Source organism: Echeneis naucrates, chromosome 12 (assembly GCF_900963305.1).
Source record: "Echeneis naucrates chromosome 12, fEcheNa1.1, whole genome shotgun sequence".
NCBI lineage: Eukaryota > Metazoa > Chordata > Actinopteri > Carangiformes > Echeneidae > Echeneis > Echeneis naucrates.
The window spans coordinates 7,367,405-7,391,577 of record NC_042522.1 but is presented as its reverse complement, the minus strand read 5'-3'; the positions used below and the strand labels follow the sequence as shown (position 1 = coordinate 7,391,577).

At 41.2% G+C, this 24,173-nt stretch overlaps 1 protein-coding gene across 2 annotated transcripts in view; it reads right to left on the bottom strand.

Moving 5' to 3' along the window:
• Positions 1 to 24,173, bottom strand: part of cntfr (ciliary neurotrophic factor receptor) — a 211,322-nt gene that overhangs the window by 124,038 nt on the left and 63,111 nt on the right. Inside the window, exon 3 of one of the 2 annotated variants that reach the window (XM_029515728.1) lies at positions 4,058 to 4,139. In XM_029515728.1, the coding sequence (XP_029371588.1) occupies positions 4,058 to 4,139 (82 nt within the window). Of the gene's footprint in view, positions 1 to 4,057; positions 4,167 to 24,173 lie in introns of those variants that run through there. The other variant, XM_029515729.1, reaches the window with a different exon arrangement.

Sequence of the window (24,173 nt, the reverse complement as noted above, 5' to 3'; positions counted from 1 at the left end):
AATCTGGCCGAAGGACAGACATCCAAAGCATCCACAAGTAATGTTTTTTTTTTTCTTTTTTTTCTTTTTTTTCTTATTCACCTGATCAGCAAAGTCATGAATATGACTGTGAGTCTTTCAGTTATGAAAACATGGAATTTCGCACTGAGAGGTGCAAAGGTGTTTTAGTGGGCTTCACGAATCCAAAATCTTGGACCTTTTTTGAATTAGATGTGCGGAAAAACCTGACTGAAAGCGGTGTGCCAAAAGACCAGATCTGACCGGTGAGAGCCCAAATGAGGCTCAGCACTGTTGGCGGCATGATGAGCCATAGCGACAGCATGATGAGCCATGAAAACAAGTGATATGAAGTAATAGGAACAAATTCCAAAAACAAGAGCTGCCATATGACTTGAAGAGCCCTCCGTGTGTTTGGGTGGACGGATCGATGAATTTGATGGATGGATGGAAGGAAAACGGTATAGTTACGAGGTAGTTCACACAATATTACAGTAAAGCTGATACCAGTATAATAGCACCGGGCAGTGCGGCATCAGTGTTATTATCATGGTTCCTCCAGGTCTAACAAATAGCACAAACTTGATGGAACTCACCTCATCACCATGAGTCTGTTGTGCCTTTGGGCTGATAGTTTGTTTTGCAGGCAGTGGAGTTTGTTGTCCATCTACAGCATCTAAAATGAAGCTATTAATCCTTTAAATATTTTTTCCTCTCTCTTACGCCCTGACCGAAGGAGGTCCAGAGGTCAGGGTCAACAGAGCAGCAGAGCATGTCTAGATCCGGTCAGCATTCAGCGTTTCGCTTAAGGACAGCAAGGAAACTGTTGTTATCAGATTCTAGAAGCTGTAAATATTCAAGGAAATTCATCTTGAATGTTGCTGTCCGGTTTCCACGGGCATTGAAATGTATTCTAAGCCTGAAGCCACACTTTGGGCTTTGGTACGGATCATAGGAATTATATGATTTCTTTTTGTTGATTCAAGTGGGATTTCATTAAGGGACTGCTGCTTCCTTTGCTATGCTTTCTGCCCAAGAGTTGTTTTTGAGTCAACATCACTCATATTGCAAAAGCTAATTGAAAATGGCCCACTTACTAAACCTTCCCAGTTACCAGAATGAAAGAAAAACCTACATTTGGAAGGAAAAGTGCGGCAGACCAAATCAGTGTTAGATATACTGTGAAAGAGATGCAGTTACATTTGCCTAGCATACCTGGTCATTCAACCCTCAGACAGTGCTGTTAGTCATGCAAACCTATTCCTATTTTTTCCTTGTTCCAGCATAACAACCTTATTTAAACAAGAGGCAAAACTGTTTCTTTCCTGAAATTTCTTTTCCCCCCAATTTTTTTTTTTTCAGGATCCTCTAGTGTCATTGAAACCCTTTCATACTGATTATCGCTAAATTCATGATCACATAAAAATATTTAAATAAACATTTAAATCGGAGTATGGATTACGGTACCATTAATTTGACGCAAAAAGATGGTAACACCTTTCCGGATATTAATCGAATCTTCATCAAATGGCTTTCCTTCGTGTATGTGCTCCATCTAATGCTGGATCTCACACTTTCTTTCTTTAATTTTTGGAACGACTTCTTGATGTTTGTTTTTCTTGCACCATCCTCCATCTTTGCTTCTCTGTGTCCGTCATGTCTTGGTGTCTTTCTCTCCTTGTCTGGCTCCCTTTTACTTCCTGCCTCTCCATCATCCAGACGATATTGATTTCTATACTTGTGGTGCATGTATCTATTTGTTTGTGAATGTTTTCTACCAGTGTTTCGTATTGTTCAGGAATGCAGTACTGCCATTAATTATGATGTCTCAAATGGATTTCCGATAGTCTCTGTGTGACACACACATTCGCATGCACACGTACACACAGCCACACAACACAAACACACACACGTTGGTCCACACAAAGACAATGTTTAACGCTGTTTAACTTAATTTGCGTTTTGGACAAATTGATTCGCCCTAAAAAGAGAGTTCTTCCCAAGTCTATCCTTTTGTATTGAATATGTATGTGTATGCACATACATGAGTCTCTGTGTGTACGATTGGGTGGCTGTGTGTTACACAAAAAAAAGAAAAAAGCTACTTTCCACGACAGACAGACAGATGTGCATGTGTCTCAGTGTGAGTATAAGGGTGTGTGTATGTGTTTGTGTGTCTTTGCATATCATAATGCGTAACACAAAGGTAAATTTTGCAGTGTTAGCAGCAGATTGCTGCTTTGTGCGTTTAAGTGATGGTATTTGTTATATACTGTATCATTAAGGGTGTATAGGTGTGTGTGCTCATGTTGCATGTGTGTGTGTTTGCATGTGGCAGCTGGTCCGATGTTGCACAAAAAACAAAAGGAAGTGATGGGCAACGACAGCTACACTACAGTGCCCCCTCCCTCACTCACACACAAACCGACACATAAACCGACACATACACACAATTCTTCCTGAAGACAAAAATGACAGCTCTCTTTCTTCTATTCATTCATTCTTCTATTCCATATCTGTTACTCCCTGAAGTCCTGCCTTTTCACCTTCACTTTTTTCTGCTTCACTGAAAAGCGCAAAAGATAAAAATACATATGGATCGATCGCGATTGTACAGCTACATCTTCTGCTGTAAAAAAATATTGAAAAAACACACAATAAGTATTAAAGGTTTAACTTGATTTCCATTTTTTTTTTTTATATTGAAATAAAATGAAGTAGGTTTTCAGATTATACATACACAACACTGTGTGGGGCGCAGCTCTCAATTTCTCTGTGCCTTAACCTGAACTCTTCCTCTCACATGGCAATTGTTATTCCTCCTGAGTTTCCTTTTCAATCTGTCCGTCTCTATTTCGCTCCCATTGTTTCTCCATTTTCTTAATTTCTTCCTATCTTAATCTTTTCTGCTTTTTTTTTGTACGTCTTTCCGTCCTCCACTTTCACTTACCTTCTTTGCAGCTTCCAACTAATTCCCTAAGACAGCATTCTGATTTTCTTGCCATTTCTATTCAGTTAATGTGTGTGTGTGTGTGTGTGTGTGTGTGTGTGTGTGTGTGTGTGTGTGTGTGAGCCCCTCGTGACACAGTGATGTGCGTCACTGGGGACTTTCTGACTTCCTTAGGCTCTTTCTTTGGGTGTGCTGACTTGAACAGACCCGACCTCATTGGCTAATAAGCCATAGCCTCTCTCCACTAAAAGTCAAGTGACAAATTGACTTCCCTGTTAAGCACACACACATACCATTTACAAGCATTGTCTAATTTATGGTCATACATCGTATGTGAATTCTCACGAGAGCAGTCAATGCATTATGAAGGTCTTTTCAGCTCCTCCTTTCTTCTGCTAAAACTCAGCACACAAATCATTGGGAACACGCTCATGATCGTCAGTTGACCTGACTGGCTTCTTTGTTAAACCCATATTTGTTATGGATGTAGCCTTGGCAATGTGGCCACAATATGAGCACCATGCAGTGAGGAACGACAAGCAAGACTGGGTCAGATGTTATTTTTCTGTTGATTTCCACCTCAGCTTTCTCATTTTGCCCTGTACTGCTGCATCTTTGACCTCATTGTGAATAGTAAACAACTGCTGCAGCTCAAACCGGCCTATCATGTGCAACAAAGTTTACTTACTTTCAGAACTGCTGAGCAAATCTCCCCACTATTTCAACAAGTGGTCAACGAAATCACAACAAAGACACTAGATGGAGGAAAATGAGCTTGGCATTCTCAAATCATCTCGAGTTTTTGTACAATAAAGGAAGATGATTGGCTTTGTTGACTAAGGAACACACAGCTTTCATTTTCAACAGAGAGAAGTCAAACCGAGTATAGAAGGGATGAAGCAAAGCATTGAGTGGAGGAACGTGGGACAAAGTGGGACAAAGAAATCATAGTAGAATTACAGTGAAGCTGAGAGGAAAGAGGAAAGTGCAGTAAAATAAAATCAAACAGTCCCACTTGAGTCGACCAGATGAAATAAAATTATGCCAAGAGGAGAGAGGCCTCTGCATAGAGGAGGTTACAGAGTAATGGAGATAAAAATGCATACTCACCAAGCTGACTGCGTCTCTGAGCGTAGGCTACCACCACGGCGGCCAGAACTACGCAGCACAACGATGTCACAAGGTTTGCCATCTGTAGACACACACACAGCAAAGTCATCAGCGTGGAGCGCACGTAAGAGAGGCAGAAAGGCAGAGAGCTGGCGAGGAAGTGCTGTCAACCTGTCGTCCCGACTGACTGACAGACCCATAGGCACCTACGACACCATGTAAAAGATGGAGAGATAGCTGCTTTCTGTCCTGTCTCAATGTCTCTTTGTCCCCTTTCACTAAGTGGCTTTTTCTCTGTCTTGTGCTGTTTTCTCCCACACTCATCAAACTCCTCTCCTTTAAGAATTCCTCTTTTTTTTTTTTTTTTCTTTTTTTTTTTTTGTTACTTCTCTCACTGTTGTTATCCTTTCCTCTAGAAAACACACACCCCTCGGTCAACATACAAACCCCTTCTCTTTCTCTTTCTCTCTCTTTCTGTTCATCAGCCTAATGGGTCCATCCTCTCTGGGATGGGCTATGGCCCTCAGCTCTTAAAGGTATAGCACGCCATAAACAAACAGCTTTCATTTGAATCAACAACTTCCTATCTGCTTGGTATTTCACTCATGTTAAAATCTCTAGAACCTCGATGTCGTCATGCTTTTCCTGTCATTTCCTTACCTTATCTCAGTCTCTCCCTCCTCTCTCTATCATGCAGCTGTTTAAACATCTGTTCCAAGTTTTTGGAAAATTGACCATTTTGGCAAATGGACAACTTTGCTTATTGACACCACGGAAGCTGGCTTATTCAAAGAGGATTTCTCACAGTTAAAGGGATGATTTTTAAATTTGGGGGAATTGTGTTTGTTTTACTTTTGTCCCCAGACTGAGGTGCCTGGATACTAAATTTGAAGCCTCTGCCAACAGCTGGCTAACTTAGATTAGCACAAAGTGTGGGGGAAACAGCTAGCCTGGGTCTTATGATGTAATGACCTAAAAGCAATAATTAACCCAGAGGTCTCCAACTCCGGTCCTGGAGAGTTACTGCCCTGCATTTTTTAGATGTTTCCCACCTCCAACACACTGATTAAAAAAAAACAGCTCGTCATCGAGCTCTGCTGAGGTCTGATAAGGAGCCATGCATTTGAATCAGGTGTGTTGGAGCAGGAAACATCTAAAAAATGCAGGACAATAACTCTCCAGGACCGGAGTTGGAGACCTCCCAATCAACCTATAATATGGCAGTTTTTAATAATTAGAAACACCACAGTGTGAAAACAACACAGGGCTGTTTTGTAGGAGGTCATGTGCCAGACAGAGCTGTCACTTTTTCCAATAAATCAAGTTTGGACTAACATGAATCAAAAGTGACAGATTGTAACTACAGCCATTTGCAATAGGCTTCATGTGTGGCACGGAGACATGAGAATGATTTCAGCCTGAAATTTCAGAAATACAAACAGGCAACAGGCACATCAATCCTCTGCTGTTCCATCAAAAATAGTGCAATCTTGCAATTTTCCGATTTTCTTTTTTTTTTTTTTTCTTCTTCTTCTTTTTTTTTTTTTTCTTTGGGTAAGATTGAAAACATGAGGTTAGTGGTCACATGTCAAAGTCTACCCCCCCCAAAAAAAAAAAAAAAAGCAACTATAGCACTGGAGCTTATATTAATTTGCCCTCCAGTTCAAGGACACTTGAGCAAGACGGATGCTTGCCAACAAGGGGGCTTGAACCCAAGTCTGCTTCTGTCTCTCATCCCTTCTCGTCTGATCAGAGAGGAGAGGTAGTTTGCTCTTTTACAGACAGAGGTTGTCTGAGGGTCTGCTCGCTGCTGAGACTTGCTGTGAACAAGGTGTGTGTGTCTGCGTGCACAGAACACACTGAGCTCTCTAAATAGAGCCAAAGTAAGGAAAGTGAATTTCCTTGTTCTTTTAATGCATTAACTCCAGCTGTTACAAACCACTGTCATCTCCCATTACCTCTGGTTCTTTGTTTAACTTCAGCGGCTTTCTCTTCCTTTTACTCTTCCTCTCGATTCTCCTCTTCACTTTTCCTTTTTCTACCATTTCTCCCTCTCAGTCTGTCTTGCTCACTGGTTTACTTATCTCTCCGATTCCCTGCGACATATATATCCTTCACTTCCCTTGTCTCTCGTTGTTAAGGCCGAACGTGAACACCGCTAAACCATGTTTGAGCATCTCTGAACTAAAGAGCCATATCTGCAAGAACTATGGATTGACGCCCAAGAACATGAAAAAGCTTTTACAGTCGGACTACAATGTCAAAAGGCAATAAAACAGTCAAAGACATAAAACACAAGGGAATGTTTTCTTGAATGACCAAGCTAATGGTGTTTGAAAAGAAAAGCTTTTACAATCTCACAGGTTATTACAGTGATGATCAAACAAATGTTTCCTCAAACTGCAAACGACAAATAGAAGGATAAAACTTTCACGTTAATTATTTATTCATTAGAGAACTTTTCAAAGTTTTAAAGTAGCATTTCATAAAACACAAGATTATGCTGCAATATTTTTGCAGCTGAACAATTACAGTCTCTGAGGTGGAAAAAAAAATGGCAATAGATGACAATAATTTTGATCCTAATTTTTTTTTTCCTTTTTTGCAGTGACAGGGAGGCAAAATCTCTTATGTGCCTCAGTTTTGGCTCATCGTTTTTTTTGGTTGTTTGGGGGAGAATTGTTCTCTCATTTGTAGTTGTGTTTGAGCCATCTCCTGCACTTGCTTCTCCAGCTCTTGAGCTGATCTGCACATCCATTGGCACAGCTAACATTCAGGGATTGTGCATACTGGCTTCAATCGCGGTTATTCTAAAATGTGTTCTGGCACACGGTTACATTGCAAGCTGCTTTTTACTGCATGACAAGTGATAGGAAGAACCCCTTTAAGTGAAAAGAGGGTCTATGATGTTTTTGAATGCTAAAAATCCTAAATGCTAGAAAAATTGATTCCTACAGCAATTTGAATGACTAAAAGGATGTCTGTGAAACAGCCGACAGGAATTTAGTGGAATCAACTAATCCTTTCTCATTACATTAATGTTTATTTTATTTTTATTTTTATTTTTGTGTTGAGAGGTCGAGTTGCTCTGATTTGAAGTGCATTATAATGATGTTGACTGAATTAGCTGCTGTTAACTCTGCTCATTACATTAAAACAATATTAGACTTTGCAGTTTTCATCCTTTCAGAGTGGAAACTGCAGAGATTTTTTTGGAAACAGATGTGATGGAAACTTAATGGGTATCTTTACTAAAGCTGAAAATATGACATGGTTGTTTCTTCTCAGACTGATGAAAACAATACAAATCCCAATGAAGTTTGGAATTGGATTTAATTTACCGATTTAACCCAGTCACCAGGGGCAGTGTTGTTTTACTTCATCATACAGACATAGGTAGGAAAAAGTTATTGCAGCTGTCAGTTCTTCAAATGAAAAACTGACACAAGAAAAAGTGAAATAACAACAAATCTGTCTGCCGCAATTATGAGTGTGAACATTTAAAATCAATTTAACTTTTAAGTAAACTTTGAACTTCATGATGATTTAACTTCAGTCATCTTTTGACACTGCTGAGAAACTTGTATGTTTGCACCCCCTTAGAATGGTTTATAGTTGACTGAAAGTGATTGCCTTCAAAAAAAAAAAAAAAAAAATTAAATCTGCTAATCTGCTTTCTAGTTTCAATAAATGGTGTCTTTGTGAATGCACACCTGTCACTTTGAAAGATAAAAGTAGTGAGTGAGAGTTTGCATGAGATCTGGGGCTGAGAGAAAGATTGTGTGTTTAGCTTGCGCGTGCCCACGTGTGTTTGTCTGAGTGAGTGATTGGCAGTTCATATGTATTTCATTTGAGCAGATATTGAGGAGAGTGACAGGGGGTGAAATTAAAATTGCATCCCTTGTCAGAGCATCCCAATCCCAATCTCTGCTCTTCATTTTCTAAGTGCAGATTTGCCCATCAAAACCCAAATGGGGTGTGGGTGTGTGTGTTCATGTAGAGTCTCTACAAATGTGTGTGTGTGTGTGTGTGTGTGTGTGTGTGCGTGCGTGCGTGTGCGCGCACATGTTTGAAACTGTGGGGGTATTTAGCCCATCTATCAGCAAACAATACAGTTTTGAAATGTGACAGCTTCAGATCACTCACATAATGATAGCCCACAGGCGGTTAGCACTGCAATCACACAAACTCAATACAAACCCTCCTCCCTTTATCCATCCATCCTTCCCTCCCCTTACTCTCCCATTTATTCCCTCCTTTTTCCAGTCTTCCATATTTATTTATTCATTTCTTATTGGAGGGGAAAGAGCTGAATAGGCGTGATTCTTCTGGCTGCTTAATTAAAATATATAATTCATCGCTGCGTCAAATGATTTTTGCCTCTGCGTCTTTGTGGAGTCCGATTTGGGAACATTTGCATTTAAATTGGAAAGCCAGGAGGGAAATACACTAGGCGGGCCAGTGTGTGTGTGTGTGTGTGTGCGCCTGTGTCTGTGTGAAGATAGAAGGCATCCTTCTCTAAAAGGAATGCACATATGTACGCGCTCTCTTTCCTTGGTCTTTTTTCATTCATAAATGTGAAAAAACCAAAATCACAGAGCGGCAGGAAATATAGCACAAGAGAACACCCTGTAATGAAACCCCTGGAAGTTCCTCCCTTGAAATACAACTTTGTGCCCAGCCATATGCGCACTCTGTACATTCAGCAGCTAATTAATTCCAATCCACATTTCACTAAATCGCCAGCAGATTAAAGAAAATATGTAACAAACACAGAAACACCATTTGAGTCATGTCAGTTTCTTTCCCTTCAAAATCAAAATTGCCAAATTACCGCCGTCAGCAAACTGTCAGAAATGGAATAGTTCATTACAAATGTGTCTGCGGAGGAGATAAAGAGAAGCGTACTCCTGGGTAATAAATGAGCTCTCTGATTTATAGTAAGTGTTGCATTTACAGCCCCCCAGGAAAATGAACCACAGCTATCAAATGTACAGGAGAAGCCTTGATACCCAGAGAAAGCCTTTGCCTTGAACTGTCGTTTAGAAGACCAACAGCAGGGAAGTGCGTGTGAAGAGAAGGCAGATATCCATCATGTGAGGAGACTGATGTGGTCCCACAAAATGAATCATTATGTAATTAAGTTGTTCTGATTAGAAAGAGTTGTGTTATCCTGGAGTCATGTAGCATCAGGTTCTTTTTTTAAGATGCATGTCTGGCAGTGTAGAGCATATTAAAAGTCTGTAAAATCACACCTGCCTACTTGCTCACAACAACGCAATTTTGGGTGGGGGGGTTGAGTTGTGCTCATAAACAGGAGAGATAGCTTCATTTAGCAACTGGAGAAGGTGCAACACAGGCAGTAACACAACACTCTTCTCCGCGCTCTGGCAAAACACAAAAGTTCCCAAAGGCATCATAACGCCTGACAACGAGTGAGGTGATGAAGATTCACCAAGAATAAGAAAGGGTGAACACCAGATACTTTCAGGGCAAATATCATAATTTCATCGTGATGAAAAATATAACTGAAACTCCGACATAAGGCCACCAACCCTCCTCAGGGCTGTGAGGAGGATTGGTGTATCAAAAGGGTCCTCACTGTGGAAATAAGTCGTCTGTTTTGTGCAGCACTCAAGAACTCGAGTGCGTGACTGACTGACTCACTCCTGACACGTTTACCCTGCCTTAGGGATGGACAAGCAAGTTGTTTTTGTTTCTTCCCTCTTCACGGCCATGTAGACTGGCAATTTGTGCCTGTCTTAAATCAAGTTTCCTGATAGGCATTTAATGCCCCAATGAATGCACTGGGCGGCAAAATGAAGACCAAAGAAATGTCCCTTCATAAATTTAATTGGAAAAATCAAAAGCTATGGTCCATTCACAGGTGAGTAAAGCTGTAAACAATCTCCAAAATAGCAGGTGGCTTCCCCAAATAATAATAATAATAATAATAATAATAAAAATAATAAACAGTTCATAATAATCATTACACGTATGATTGTTTGACAGATATATCAGTCAAGAGAATAACAAGGAAAAGAAACTTGCTTTCATTCCAAGAGTAGGCCTATGCCAAACTTTAACAGGAGAACTGACATTTATCTCAGCCTCAACAGTGACCGTAAACTAACTGACAGCTGTTTCTCCACAGTGGATTCAGGCTTCAATTAGCTTAAATGTTAATCAGTCTACTGTGCATGAGATCCCGGTGACCGAAGGAGGGCCTCATCCATCGATATCCTGCAGATGATGCACATGTTTACACACAAACAGGTAACACTTTCTACTGCGTGCCTGTGACTGTAACCTTAAATGTCATGCTCCAATATCCAATAATACAACTTCCTCGCTCCCATAATGCTTCGCTTTTCCTAGCAACAGTAATTCTCTCATCAATCATGCAGGATTTCTGTAGATTACCCACAAGCACTGATGAGGGGAAAGGTTTAGGGGGGAGGGGGTTGGTGTCAAGCCTGACAGTGTGGCTGCTGGCATTTTGAGTCCAACACACACACACACACGCGTGCACACACAATTACACGTGCACCAATGTGCACTGCTGGCATTTGGTGCTGAGTGTTGATAGCTGGATGGCAGTGACCTTTTTCACAGTCGTTCTGGCTATAATTGCTCACTAAAGACAGCGTCAATTGTGTCTCAAGAGGTAGCAGACGTCAAGCACATAAGACACACAATTACATGCGCACAAAAACGCACGCACACCGCCGCGAATGTGGATGACGGCACTTGGATCTGAGTGATAAATTCAGCCATTGATCACATGTGACTGCTCTCAGCTGGCTGAGATTTAGAGGACCTGAATGCGTCAGCAACTATGTATCATGTATCCTAGAGCGCTGCTGCTGCTGCCGGGGTGATAGCGGTGGCGGCGGCGGTGGTGGCGGCGGCGGTGGTGGTGGCGGTGGTGGTGGTGGTGGTGGTGGTTGAAGTCTCACACCGTGTACCTGCAGTATCTCGTGTTCGGTTTAACACAATCAGCTGGTAACTGGGCATCTTAGCGCAAAAAAATAAAGCTCATTTTGTGAGGCAGTGGTATGAGTGCTATCTGTCTGTGAGAATCTGTGGGCAGCATTTGTGCAGTTGATTTATTCTCTTTAACATCATAGGCCAGACCTCGAGGCTGTATGCTGTAAACAGTCCAGTGCTCTCTTGTCAGGTAACAGATCTCCGATCTGCATGTATGAGTGCTTCTCATGGGGGATTTCTGCACTTGTATTTTTCCTTGACTGTGTTCAGATCTGTGTGTCTGTGTGTGTGTGTGTGTGTGTGTGTGTGTGTGTGTGTGTACGAGTGAGTGTTTTCGTCTCCACCCAGCCATCTGGACCTCCTTGTGTGTGTAGAAGCAGATTTAGGTGGTTAGAAAGCTCTGGAAAAACACGGTGTTACCTCCAGCCCTCTCACCTCTGAACTCTATAAGTGTATCAAAGCTAAGAAAACAGAGCACTTTGTGTGTCTACCAGAGTGTGTGTCTGAGAGTGTGATCGCGCGTGTGTGTGTGTCAGCATTCTTAAGGCCTAGGAGGCTTTGAATGATGGGTGTAGACTCCCCTTTGTGAACAGGGAGCCTCCAGGAGCGTGTGTGTGTGTGTGTGTGTGTGCGTGAGGGAGAGGATGATGTACAGGCTGTGATGTTCTGAACAGAGGTGTTTTTACTGCGAGTTAATCAGAACCAGAGCTGAAGCCTAACCCAAAGTAGATGAGATGCACACACACACACACAATGTCAATGCACCTAGTCAGCGGTTAACTACACTAGTCTGTGTCACTTCCATAATATTGGGCAATGCTTCAAAGAGACATTTAAACTGAAGAGGTAAATGCAGATAGAGCTGCACCTCTGGATGCATTTCACCTCAGAACCCGGTAATTGTTCTCTTAAAAAGTTTCAAATTACTTTGCTTTGTCTTTCAAAAAAAAAAAAAAAACAAAACACAAAGCATCGACAACCAATGGCAGTAAAACAGATTAAAACAGTGCATGAGGTGCACTTTCTTAATTTAATGTCTTTCGAAGCTTAAGCACAGTTTGCCCTCACAAAATAAAATGAACAGTAAAATTTTACTGTGTACTAGGTGTCACCTTAATGACTCCAGACTTATGATGGACGGGTTAGACAGTTCAGTAGTTGATTTGTAGCTTCAGTTAAAAAAATGAAGAGGGTCTGGTAAGTTCTGGTAAGTTCATTTCTCACATTTGCCGTTTTATTACATACAAGGTAAGCACTTGACTTTATCTTTCAAGGGGTGTAATGAGTTGATATCACTAATTCACCATCAAAAGGAAGCATCTCCACCATTTCCATTTCTGTCCTGATCCAGTTTTTTTTTTTTTTGCCATGGAGTAATAATTCAGTGGAGAATAGATTCAGTGGTCCAGTGTTGATATTCAGCATCTACTGCACAAAGACTTCTGTCAGAGGCTGAATAATGAGTTCCAGCAGTCCTTAAGTCAGTGTGATGAGGGTTTGTTTCTGAGGGGTTTCTCTTCCAAAACCAGCTGATGTGATTTGGGAATAACTTTCCTCAGTCCACTGTCATTTTCTGATGTCACTGAAGAATTTCTTGCTTAGATAACAGAGAGAAAGAAATGTGGTCTATCCATCTGGGTCAAGTGGGTTCCTGGCTTTAGCCCAGATAGTTCCCTTAGTCAGAGAGCATTGCTGGTTGTTGCAGGACCTTCGTGGTTTGCCCTGTTTGCTCACTGTAAATGTGAACAAGATTTAAAATTCAGCTGGTGAAAGGGGCCATTTTGAATTCCAGTTATCGTACTTCATCATAGTTGTTCCACTATTGCAGGGGTCGACAACCCACGGCTCCGGAGCCACATGCAGCTCTTTCCTCCCTCTGCCGTGGCTCTCTGAGGCTTTGAGAAAATAACTCGAATAAATAATAGCTGTTTTATTCTATTTAGTTGTTTTTTTTTTCAATGTAATAGTTATGATTCTGGAGATTTAGGTGATCTTGCAACATCTAAATATTTATTTATTTATTTATTTATTTTTTATATTTTGTCAATGGAAATATAATATGTGTCGCACCTTGTTGCCGACAGGCACTTATTCTGAGCTCTGGACACCCGGTAAGCTGAGGTAGGTTTTATTTGCTCGGAAATGCACCCAAACAGCTTTTTTAATGTTGAAGGTTACCGACCCCTCCACGAGTGACTGTGTGTTTATTGTAAGTACTTTCTGGATACAGAGCACATGAATGTCACGCTATTTGGAGCTTTTATCTTTTTCTTTTTTTTTTTTTTTTTTCATTTTTAAGGCAGCACAGGGATAGGCGTTTGAACACCACAGAACCAAGGTGAGAATGCAAACAGAAACCGAAATACTGTCGAGCTGGAACCTTTTTTTTTTGTGGCATAAGCAATTGCATTTATTAATTGTTTATTATATCTTTATATCTCAAAAGGTGTTACATGATGGAGGATTTTATGTGAGTTTTTTTTTTTTTTTTAGAATTATATATCTCTGGTGTGGGATGGTCTTCTCTCTAGTGTAAAATCATGGTGAGGATCAGTCAGCACTTCAGGCACATCCCGCAAACTTTGAATTACACAGGTGACAACAGTGTCATTTACATTGTGAATGCGAAATTCAACGTTCCAAGTAGCAACATACATGGCACATGACAAGACACATACATTAGTTACTTAAATTTACTAATTAATATCAATTATTATGTTAAAATAAACAAACAAATAAAAAATAAAAAACAAGCGTAGTTACGTAAGCCCCATCACTATTTATCTTATTATTTTAAAAGGTTGAGTTTTCACAGCTTCTTGTTTTTCACAGTGCCTTTCCTCCCTCTTTTACCGAGCCCTTAGATATCGACAGAACATAACTGAATCCCAGTGTCCGCTGCGATGCCGGTGTGACAGCTGGAAAGGCAGGAAATCAATCCGGAAATGTGCGGTATGTCATCACATCTGGTCATCAGTGACAGACCTTATACACCTGACCTCACCAAAAACCTGTGGTCTAGGGTAGATAATTTAGTCTCATCCTCTATAACTGTGAAGTTAAATCCACGTCAGCCCCCCCCCCCCCGACCCACCCTCACACACAAAACACACACATATATGTAGATACATTTTTATATACATTGTATATAAAAATGGGGATGGTCCCTGACATACATTTTTACTGAGAAATTAAATGTGTTTTTAAAAGTGTACACTTTCTGGTGGTTCAATTTATAACATTCAGCATTTGAAGGAATGTCTGAGAAAATTTTATCTTAGATATAGATTCTTCAAAATGTTATGTAGACAAGCACGATTGATTCAGGACTTCACTCAGATCTTTTGTCTTCATTAGAAAAACTGGAGTAAAATGAAAGACTGCTAATGTCCAATACCTGAGCTTTATGAATGAGGATGAGGCCTTTAGTCGGAAAGAGAGAAAGAAGAGAAGCAGAGAAGATAAATGGAAAGGAAGGACTGACTGAGTCGGGGCTTGTGTGTGAATGCAAGTTCTCTGCATGTGTTGGAGACTAAAAACAGCGTGTTTACTCAGCCCGTTTGCCAAGCCTCTTTAGTAAATATAAAGGACACAGCGGCAGCATAGGCTGAGCTTACACATTCTGAAACACACACCTACACATTCACAAAATTATGCACACATGCACCGCACAAATAATCTGTGTTCTGTCTGCTGGCCTCTGCCACAGGCGGTTATTTGTGGAGTTGATTCTCATGGCTGTCATGTAGGTCTGTCTATTAGTTGGGTGGCCCTGAGGGCACGCCCTATGTGGTACACACAAACACGCACACACACCGAGGCACATGAAAATGTATGAGATAGAAGACGCTAAAAGCACACGTGCATGCATATTCAGGGGAACGCAGTATAAGTTATGAATAAACACACATGACACACATATAGTTTACACTAGTCATGCACATGCAACACACACAGACACACACAAGTAAACTCAAAACACCCATGCTCAGTGTGGACGCCAAGAACATCCATTACCAGATAAAGATACTGAATACATTGGAGTATTCACATGGGAGTGTGTGTGTGTGTGTGTGTGTGTGTGTGTGTGTGTGTGCTCTTGTCTATGTACAGTACTTGAGAGAAATGAATATGATGCTTGTTTATACAGCGATATTTTTTCCACTAAAAATGCTTCGTGTGTGAAATGCAAATATATAAATAGAACATATTCCAATCTGAACCTAAAAACGTGCACCAGTTTGGGGAAATAAAAGGTAACTCATTAGGCAGAAGAAGTGAATGACTTCTAAAATAGTCCTAACTTGGTTTCGTGGCCTAAGGAGAACGTTGGTTTGAGTTATTTCATCCAATAATGACCGGCATGATCTGGAACATAATTAACCAAAAAGGAGGAACAGAATAAAAAAGAAAGACACATTCTGTACAAGCTGGAAATTCACTAACAAGTAAGAGGCTGTACATCAGTGAGTCTGGGGGGAATTGCTGCAGACAGTTCAGTGCATGTCAATAGAATTATGAAAAGACGATTACTTTGTCTTACATAAATCAAAAACCCATTACTTGTGTGAATGGGTAACAGTATATTTTTGGGGATTGTTATATAAGTGCCTCACTTGTGCGAAGTGGCACTTTTCTCTTGGTTGTTTTGTGAAAAAATGAAGGGAATGTGTTTAAAAAAATAAATAAATAAAAAACCCCACATTATTAAAGACACGAGCTGGTACGTTATGGGTGCACACTACACACACCAAAACCTGCTGATTCTCCATCACCCTTGTGTGTTTAGAAGCCGCAGGACGAGTCATCTATTGCTGAACAGCACTGTTCAGCACTTAGTCATTGCTGACTTAACACAGATGTCATTATCTTAGCTCACCCTGTGTCTATACGAGTGTTTTTTGTGGGTCAGAGAGTGACAGAGTCATTCATTATCTCAGTCAGCTCTCTGTGTTCACCGGCAGCCCTATGGGCACACGTTCTCTCAGCTGCTCTCTTGCGTTCCATCTCTCCCAGTGATGCTGTAATTCAGCATTTTAATTCGAGCTGTCTGTCTCCTCATACGCCCCCCTCCCCCGACTCAAGTCTCTCATTTCCACCTGCTGCTCTCTTATCTGTCATCCTCTTCATCTCCTCTCTGCCCTTCTCCATTCACCGTATCCTCTCACCTCTGTCATTCGCTGCCTTTCTCTCCAGTCCTTCCATCTCCTCACCCCTCTGTCCATCTATCTTTATATCTTTTTCCCCCCACCCTGTGTGTGTCTCTCTCGTGTCCTCCAGTAAGCGCTGATGACAGCATTCCCTATCATCACACAGCGCGGAGCCCTGGGCTTCCCGGAGGAATTGCTATGACAATGACACACCAATGAGTAAGCAGGGGACGGTGACAACCTGTTAATGTAAATCTGTTCGTCTGGTTTATGTATTTGCTCATTCGACTTCATATGGACTGACTTACCTCAGGCTTCCAGCAGATGTGAGCTTTGGTATTAATGTCAGTCAAAAATCATATTTGAAATTCACCAGTTAAATTATTTGGGCTTTAAATTTCAAAAATAAAAGGCTTTTCAAAGAAAAGTGGCCTTTTCTAAATGTAAATTTAGCAATTCAAGCCCCCTCGCATGTGGGTAACTCCTACTTCCCACTGCCCTTGAGCAAAGCATCACCGCCCCTCCAATCCCCCTCATCAATTCAAGAGGCAATCCCCTGTTGCTGATATGCATAACAGTATGAATATGAATCAGGGAGACCATACAGGCTCAGTCAACATAACCGGCATGTGTAAAGGTTGAAATATATATTTTAATTTCCCTCAGTGCAGGGTGCTTTCTGAGTAATCCTGTGAATTCTTATTGTGTTTGCTGAAATTCGCTCTACCAAAAAAAAAAAACAAAAAACGCCACATTTACTTTTAATTTTGAGTACAAGGGAAGTGCTGGAGCACTAGCATCAGGTATGACCTGATTGTCTTTATCCGTGCGTTGGTAAGCACTGATTTAAGTAAACATTTGACTCATCAAGGTCTTGACAGAAGAATTAGCATTCTCTTCCCATTTGTCCCGTCTCACATGCAGTCACACACATCTCTGCCGCTCTGTTGCGAGCCCTTTCATTGTTCATTAGCGAGGCAATCCGTTATACAGATTTGGCCCAGCGTCAGTGCAGCTTAGTCCCTACGCGCACACCTTGAGTCCACCTCAGATGCATCTAAATGACCTACGGAGAGGAAATAACCCATCGGTGCCACCTCGAATGCCGCTGCCACGCTCATCAGGACGAAATAAATCCCCAAAACATAGCAGTAAAAACATGGGAAGGGAGATGAGAAAAAGACGAGTGCTATTAAGGAAAAATAAAGACATAGATGAAGTTGGACAAAAAAGAAGATTAGGCAAAGGGCTGAAAAAGCATGATGAAGAATCAGTCGGGTGTGAAGAAATACTAAGGCAACAGGAGCAAGAGGAGTAGGAGGGAGAGGAAATGACTGAGGGAACCTTGTTTCTCCTGACTTTACACGCACACACACAGCAGACAAAGCATATTCAAGCGCTGCTGCCTGTTCAAATGCACAGGCACGCACAAATGGATGCTTGTGTGCCGTTTATGTAACTGTGTTTGTCTACCGATTATCATGAACTCATTTAAGACTCTTATGCAACAGCACTTTGATATTCAACATTGAAAATCATTTTTCTCACACGGGATTTGGGAACTCTTGGTCTCCCGCATTGCTCAACTAAATATGTTGCCCCCCACCACCACCAGCCCCCTCCGCTCACCCCCAAAACTGATGGAAGTCCCTAAAGTAAACCAAAATGAATAAGAATGAGAGAGTGAAGTCTACTTGAATCCTGAATAGCGATCATAGGAGTGATGTTTTATCTTGTCAGAGCAGGAGTTTTAATGTCTGTGGGTGGGTATTATTCACATAAAAATGTCAAAACAAGGCATGAAAAGACTATATTCTTTGAATGTTGGATGTTTATTGTTTTCTCTCTCACATATTTGATTTAAAAACCAGCGACCTAAAAGTGTCACTCACAAGGAGGAAATATTTAATGACTCTGGAAGGGTGACAAAATGCCGATATGGATTGTTGACAAAGAGAGAGAGAAAAAAAACAAAACAGGCACACCTTCAGAAATCCACCTCTTTTTTCAAATTGTGCCAAGTGCAGGCAGAAACGTCATTTCCTGGTTTCTGTCGTCGTCCAGTTTGACGGAAGTGAGCCTGTAACTCTTCAGTCCTGGGTCAGATGCTGCATCTTTGCATCACTAACCTCATGTTTGTAGTTTCACATGTGCAAGAACTCTTACATGTTTGTTTCGGAACAGCCAGGCTTGAGGACGAAGACATGTTTACAGTCGAGATTTATGATGTCAACCCATGACCTCTGAAGGTCTCTGGCTTATGGGAAACACTGTTTGTTCAAAACATAAATAAAGTTCCAGTTTGACTTTGGAACTCTAAAGCCATTAATAATGTAGGAAACTAAACATCAATGGTGAACTCTTCGCAAACCTTCCACCCCGCTGTGGGAAAGAGTGGGACACAATAACATTTTACGCAAACCTGTTCTTTACATCAGCATTAAAACATGCAGAGGGTCTCCTGCCAAGCATGATGACTCATTTTGCTTGTAAAGAATAGGGATGTTGATGTTGACTGACATGAGTTACATCAGTTTGTGTGTCCTCACCCATGCTGTGAGTATGGTGGTCTTAAGGGAGTCCTCATCGTGATATGATACTTAGCTGGCTTCAAAAGGGCCTGTTTTGCTTTCTTGAAATAAGCATTTTGCTGCCATGTTTTTTTCTTTGTTCGGTAATGATGAAAGCATCTCCTGCAAACTGAAAAATTACCCGCGTTTGATGATCTATCCCAAACAATAGAAAAGCTGGTCCAATTTCTTGGTTCCATGCAGTTCAGATGGGGCTGGGTTGAGTGATGTTTTTGTACACATCTCATTGCTCGACAAGAGCCAAGTCAAAGGACCAGCATGGCAATGAACATGGATGTAATAAAAGTTTTCCCACAAGAAATAGAAACCCCTCTTCTTTCCTTCCTTCCTGTTAACATTTCCGCCAGCAAGAAAACGTTGCCGTCTTTAACACTTACTTCATCTTGCTTTCAGATCTGTGTGCTTATGTGCGTTGTTTGTAACGCACTTAATGAAAGCTGAGTTTGATTTTAAAATGTGTGTACTTTATATGAAAATCCAAAATGTTCAAAACCTCAATGACAACTCCAGCGTGATCACACAGACGAGATGAAGAACTACACCGCCAGTAAATAAATTGAATCTCTAAATGGCATTGCATCTGTGTAATCCACACAAGAGAGCACAATCTGCAAATCGGGCTTGAAAAATAACATGAAGGAAACACAAATGGAATTCTAGTCCAGGAAAGATGAGTTACAGAGCCATTCCTTTGAATTGAGAAACATTTGGTGGTGTACAGCAATGTGACTACAATGGTTTTTATTGTTTTTGGAGGGGGCTCGGAAAGAGGTGAGGCAGAGATGGAAGTTAATCAAATGCTTTCAGGCTCCTGTACTCACACGAGTGTGAACAAGTGGATGCATATGCACGGCTCTTTGGAGCTACCATTTTAGGTTCTGTCTGACGGCCCCTGTGAGATGACTGACACTCGCTGTCAGACTCCACTCCATTACTCCTCTGCACACGCAGGCGTGCACATGTACAGTGTATATTGATTTCTAAAGTCTGCAGCCTGTGGACTGGAGCCAATGTAAAGTGGGCAGGCAAGGGGACTAGGCGTATGCACATAAAAGCACACGCACACACACAGCTGTTGCCGAACGACAAGGCTCTGCGAAAAGGCACATTTTAGGCATTTGTCTCCCATTGATGCACACACATCACAGAATTCAATTTGACTTGCTTGCCTCTTCTCTCACTGGGAACGAGCAGCAAAGAAAGGAGAGGAATAATTCTATTAAATGTCCACAGACTAAGATTATTATTGACTGATTCTTATTCCTTTGAGGCAATGGATTGCTGTATGAGCACTAACACTTTTAATATTTGTGTTGTCCTTGCTTGTAATGTTGGTGATCTACAGTGAGACTTAAAGCTTAATCTGCTGTTGCATTTATTGTAAAATGCTAATGTATTAAACTGTCAGCTTAATGTCTAAAATGTAGGAGGAAAAGAAAAGAGAGGAGAAGGGAGGAGAGGACAGAATAGACAATTGGGAACCAGATCAATGTCACCAGAAGAAAAACATGGGAACCACAGGGTGCTTCCAGCACTCTTCTGCGCGCTCAAAATAATCCACACACATAGAACCATTTAGCCAGACACCAAAACAACCCAAGTTTCATCCCCCCCCCCCACTTCCAGCTCTGCATTTATATCTTGTCTCTGATGTCCCATACCACCACCTCTCTGTCTCGCCATCTGTCCATCTATCTACCTTTCTTCACTCGTCAATCTGTGTCTGGTCTGTCCGCGTTTTGCTGACCCCCAATGGAGAACTTTGGTTGCACAAGGTGTGAAATGAGAGTGTATTGATCTGTCTGCCTGTGTGGATGTGTGTTCGCGCTCACGTTATGAGGGAGTGTGTGCGTGTGTGTGAGACAGAGGTGGTGAAAGAGAGTGAGTGCGAGCTGCCCTCTATGTCATCTTCAGCTAAGTCAGTTTTCAGTCTTATCGCAGTGCGTGTGCAGTGGGCACACACAACCAGAATTAGAGAAATAATAATGTCATTACTCAGGAGATCACAGACACACATCCCATTGCCTAGTGGGTAACACACACTCTGCTCTGGCCTCATTGCCCAATACGATGTTTAATGCTCCAATGTGAGTCTAACTGGGTGGATTGCAATTGCGTTGCTGCCACATTTATTCAGATTCTGAAGCCTTAAGATTTTTGTCACTCCAACGTGGGTCTCTTTTCTAAACTGGAGGAGAATCTCGTCAACCCTTTTCAAAAATAAAAGCAGAATAATGCAAGGGAAAGTCAAACAACTGTGAGAAATGGAATCAAAAGGCAATGATACTCAACATCAGATCACGTTTTACAGTGCACGGGCCACAGAATTGCACTTTACAAACGCGCAAACATGCTCAAAAAAAACAAAACAAAACATGGTGATAAATTGTGAATGGGGTGAATATTAGCTTACCTTCCCCAACAGCTGGTCTTACTCTAATCGCTCATGCAGCTTGTTCCCCATTTCATCACCCCACCCCTCCCCTTTCCCCCCATTTGTGTCATCTGTATGCTCATCTGTTCACTACATAACCCTTAGTGAACTTACTTCCCCACTTCGCTTGCATGTCTGCATTTGTGTCCCCGCTCATGTCGCTGTAGCGTTGGTGAGCTGTGACAAATCCCTGTACAGTCTGCTGGCTTGAATGTCATGTTTTTATTTCCATATACAGTTTTAGCCCTGCTGTATCCTGCTCACATCCTGCTACTTCCTGCATCGCTCTCCATTCCATTCCTGCGATTATTCACAGGTGCAATTCACCTCGTCTTTCGTTTTCTTCGAACTAGTTCTCTTTTTTAATCGTCATAAATGGCGTCTTTCCTTTCCAGGGACTTTCACCGCTCCCCCTTGCCACATTTTTTAACACTTTCATCAGTCCCTTGCTTTATCCATCAGGCCTCATCCTTCACTTCCTCTCCTGTCTTTGCTCTCCCATCATCTCTTCTTCGCATCTCCAGCACCTTCCTCACCATCTTCACTTCTTCCATGCTTCTATACTTCCTCCCTCCCCTTTTCTCCCGTCTTCTCCCTCCCCTTCCCTTCCCTTCCCTTCCATCCCTCCTTCCTTTGTAAGATAATACATTTGCAGCCTGAGTGATCTATTGATTCCCTGAACCCCAGTGCCCTTCACAAAGGTAATTTTTTAAGGAGGAAAGCAGATTAGACAGAAACGCAGCACATTTCAAGGTGAAAGGGGCTCTCCCCGCTTTGCTCAATGATGGAGACATCCCCCTTTTTTTTTTTTTTTTTTAAGATAGTGATATGTGATGAGCCAAAGTGAAAAGTGCTCCATAGGTCTCCCATCATTCAATCTGCTCTTTGTGCAACTATATGTTTTTTCATAGTTTGTAAAAAGTTTGATGTTAATGACACTGTAATGTTTCTCGTTGGTTTCTTCTAAATCGCCTGTATACATCAATCAATTACTCAAGCTCCTCAGTGAGGTCCAACCACAAATTCACTGCATGTGTCTGGTGATGTCAAAGCAGAGTCAGGCATCACCTCAGTTGACTTAAGATACAGCTGAGGTGATGCCTGACTCTGCTTTGACATCACCAGACACATGCTTCAGCACATTGCCACTTTTTTTATTATCTCCATATCATGTTGCATTCAATGTCCTGTGGAAATATCAACTGCTTGAGGGACAGGCATTCCAAAACAATTGTCTGAAATGTTAGACAGAATCATGACATATTGGTTTGTGAGTGAATATGGGTGTCACAAAAGATGGAAGGAAATGATGGGGCAAATCATTCGTTTTTGGAAAGATGACTGGTGGGGCCGATTTAAAGTGAAAGAATGAGGACCAAAATATTTGTTGCCATAGATAAACTGTCATAAACAGCTTTGAAGATGTAAAAAGTAAATCCACTGCTCTCTGTAAGGTTATTGGAATGTCACTATACTCTTGTTTGCACTCAACAGCTGTTGCTTTATTTGCTCAAGGGGACTTCTTTTTTTTTTTTTCTTTTTTTTTTTTATCCTATAATTTTAGATTTTATTCTGTTTTTAGCCACCAGAAGGTGACATGGGAGCGGTCTGGCAGCCGTTGGCTTGAAAGCCTCAGCACTTTGCTTTAAAGATTAGGAAGATGAGCTCATGAATCTTGGGTTTGTCCACTGACTCACTGACTGACTCGTGTGCGAGAGTGTGTGACGGCTCATCAGCGATCCCTCAGTGTCCTCTCTGAGAAGAGGCTCGAGGAAGTCTGTCAAACGCTCGGCAAGTGGGCTGGCAATAAATGATTTAGTTTAAATGTCCCAAGGGGACAAAGAAAGCCATTCTAGTGAAAGCAAGTGGCTCAGTGACCGGAGACTAATGCAGGTGATCGTCAATGAAAATTAGTCATCGTGCGTCTTTCATGTAATGGCTCAGATGGATGACGGGGCATTATTCTGCACCATCATCCAGAGATTAATTTTATTTATTTTTTATTTATGGAGAAAAGCTTTGACATATCCAGTCCAGTGATGTTATTATTATTCAAGACATGAACCATATAATTGTCCTGCCAGTGATTTGCATTCAGGTCGTTCACTTATCTGGTTAAACAAGTCAACCAGTGACTGCCATATAATATATCTCAAACAAAGTATCCTGATGGGATTAAAAACTTTATTTTGATTTATGCTCAAAAACAAATGAGTATACCTCATATGAACTGCTGTTATCTCACTTGATGAACTTTTCTGCATGCTTTTAGTTTAAATTTCATTAGAAGAAAAACTGTGATGGAGATTGGGATGGGGGGGTTCTGGCCTGAGAGAATTGCAATGTCTTTTGTTAACTGCTATGCAACCAGCAGTTATTTTGATCATTATATACTGTATATATACCAATAGCAGAATTCATTAATATTGACAAGCTCAGAGAAACAAATTTCAGATAATTTGTGATAATTTGTGTCTGTCAATAGTACATTTCCTCGCATATCGTCATATCACACAAGGTTTCACAAAAATTCTAATAGCAAATTTTGTTTTCATGAAGTGATGAAGGATGCATGCTGAAACGCACACTCTATCGATGAGCTTCATCGAAATTCTCAAAATTAGTCTACGTCTGAGTGGGAGTCTGAGAGTTGCCTTGGGAGTGATGTGTAGTGTCCTCCATATTTAACCGAATAGTAGCTCGAGAAAAAAAATAGCAATCACCAACCCTGAAAACAACAATAGGAGGCAAAGTAAATGTCATCAAGATAATTTTCTCGGCAAAAAAGTCTTGATAAGTTTTGGGTTGGGGCGATATTAGACGTGACAAGAGGATGATTAAGAAAATGAGATGAGGTCAGTGGGGAAAACTAAATGGGGCTGGTGGGAAAAATAGCAGAAAGTAGAGCTCTGAGTTGCAAAATTAATGAAAAAGAGAGAGGAAATAAAATG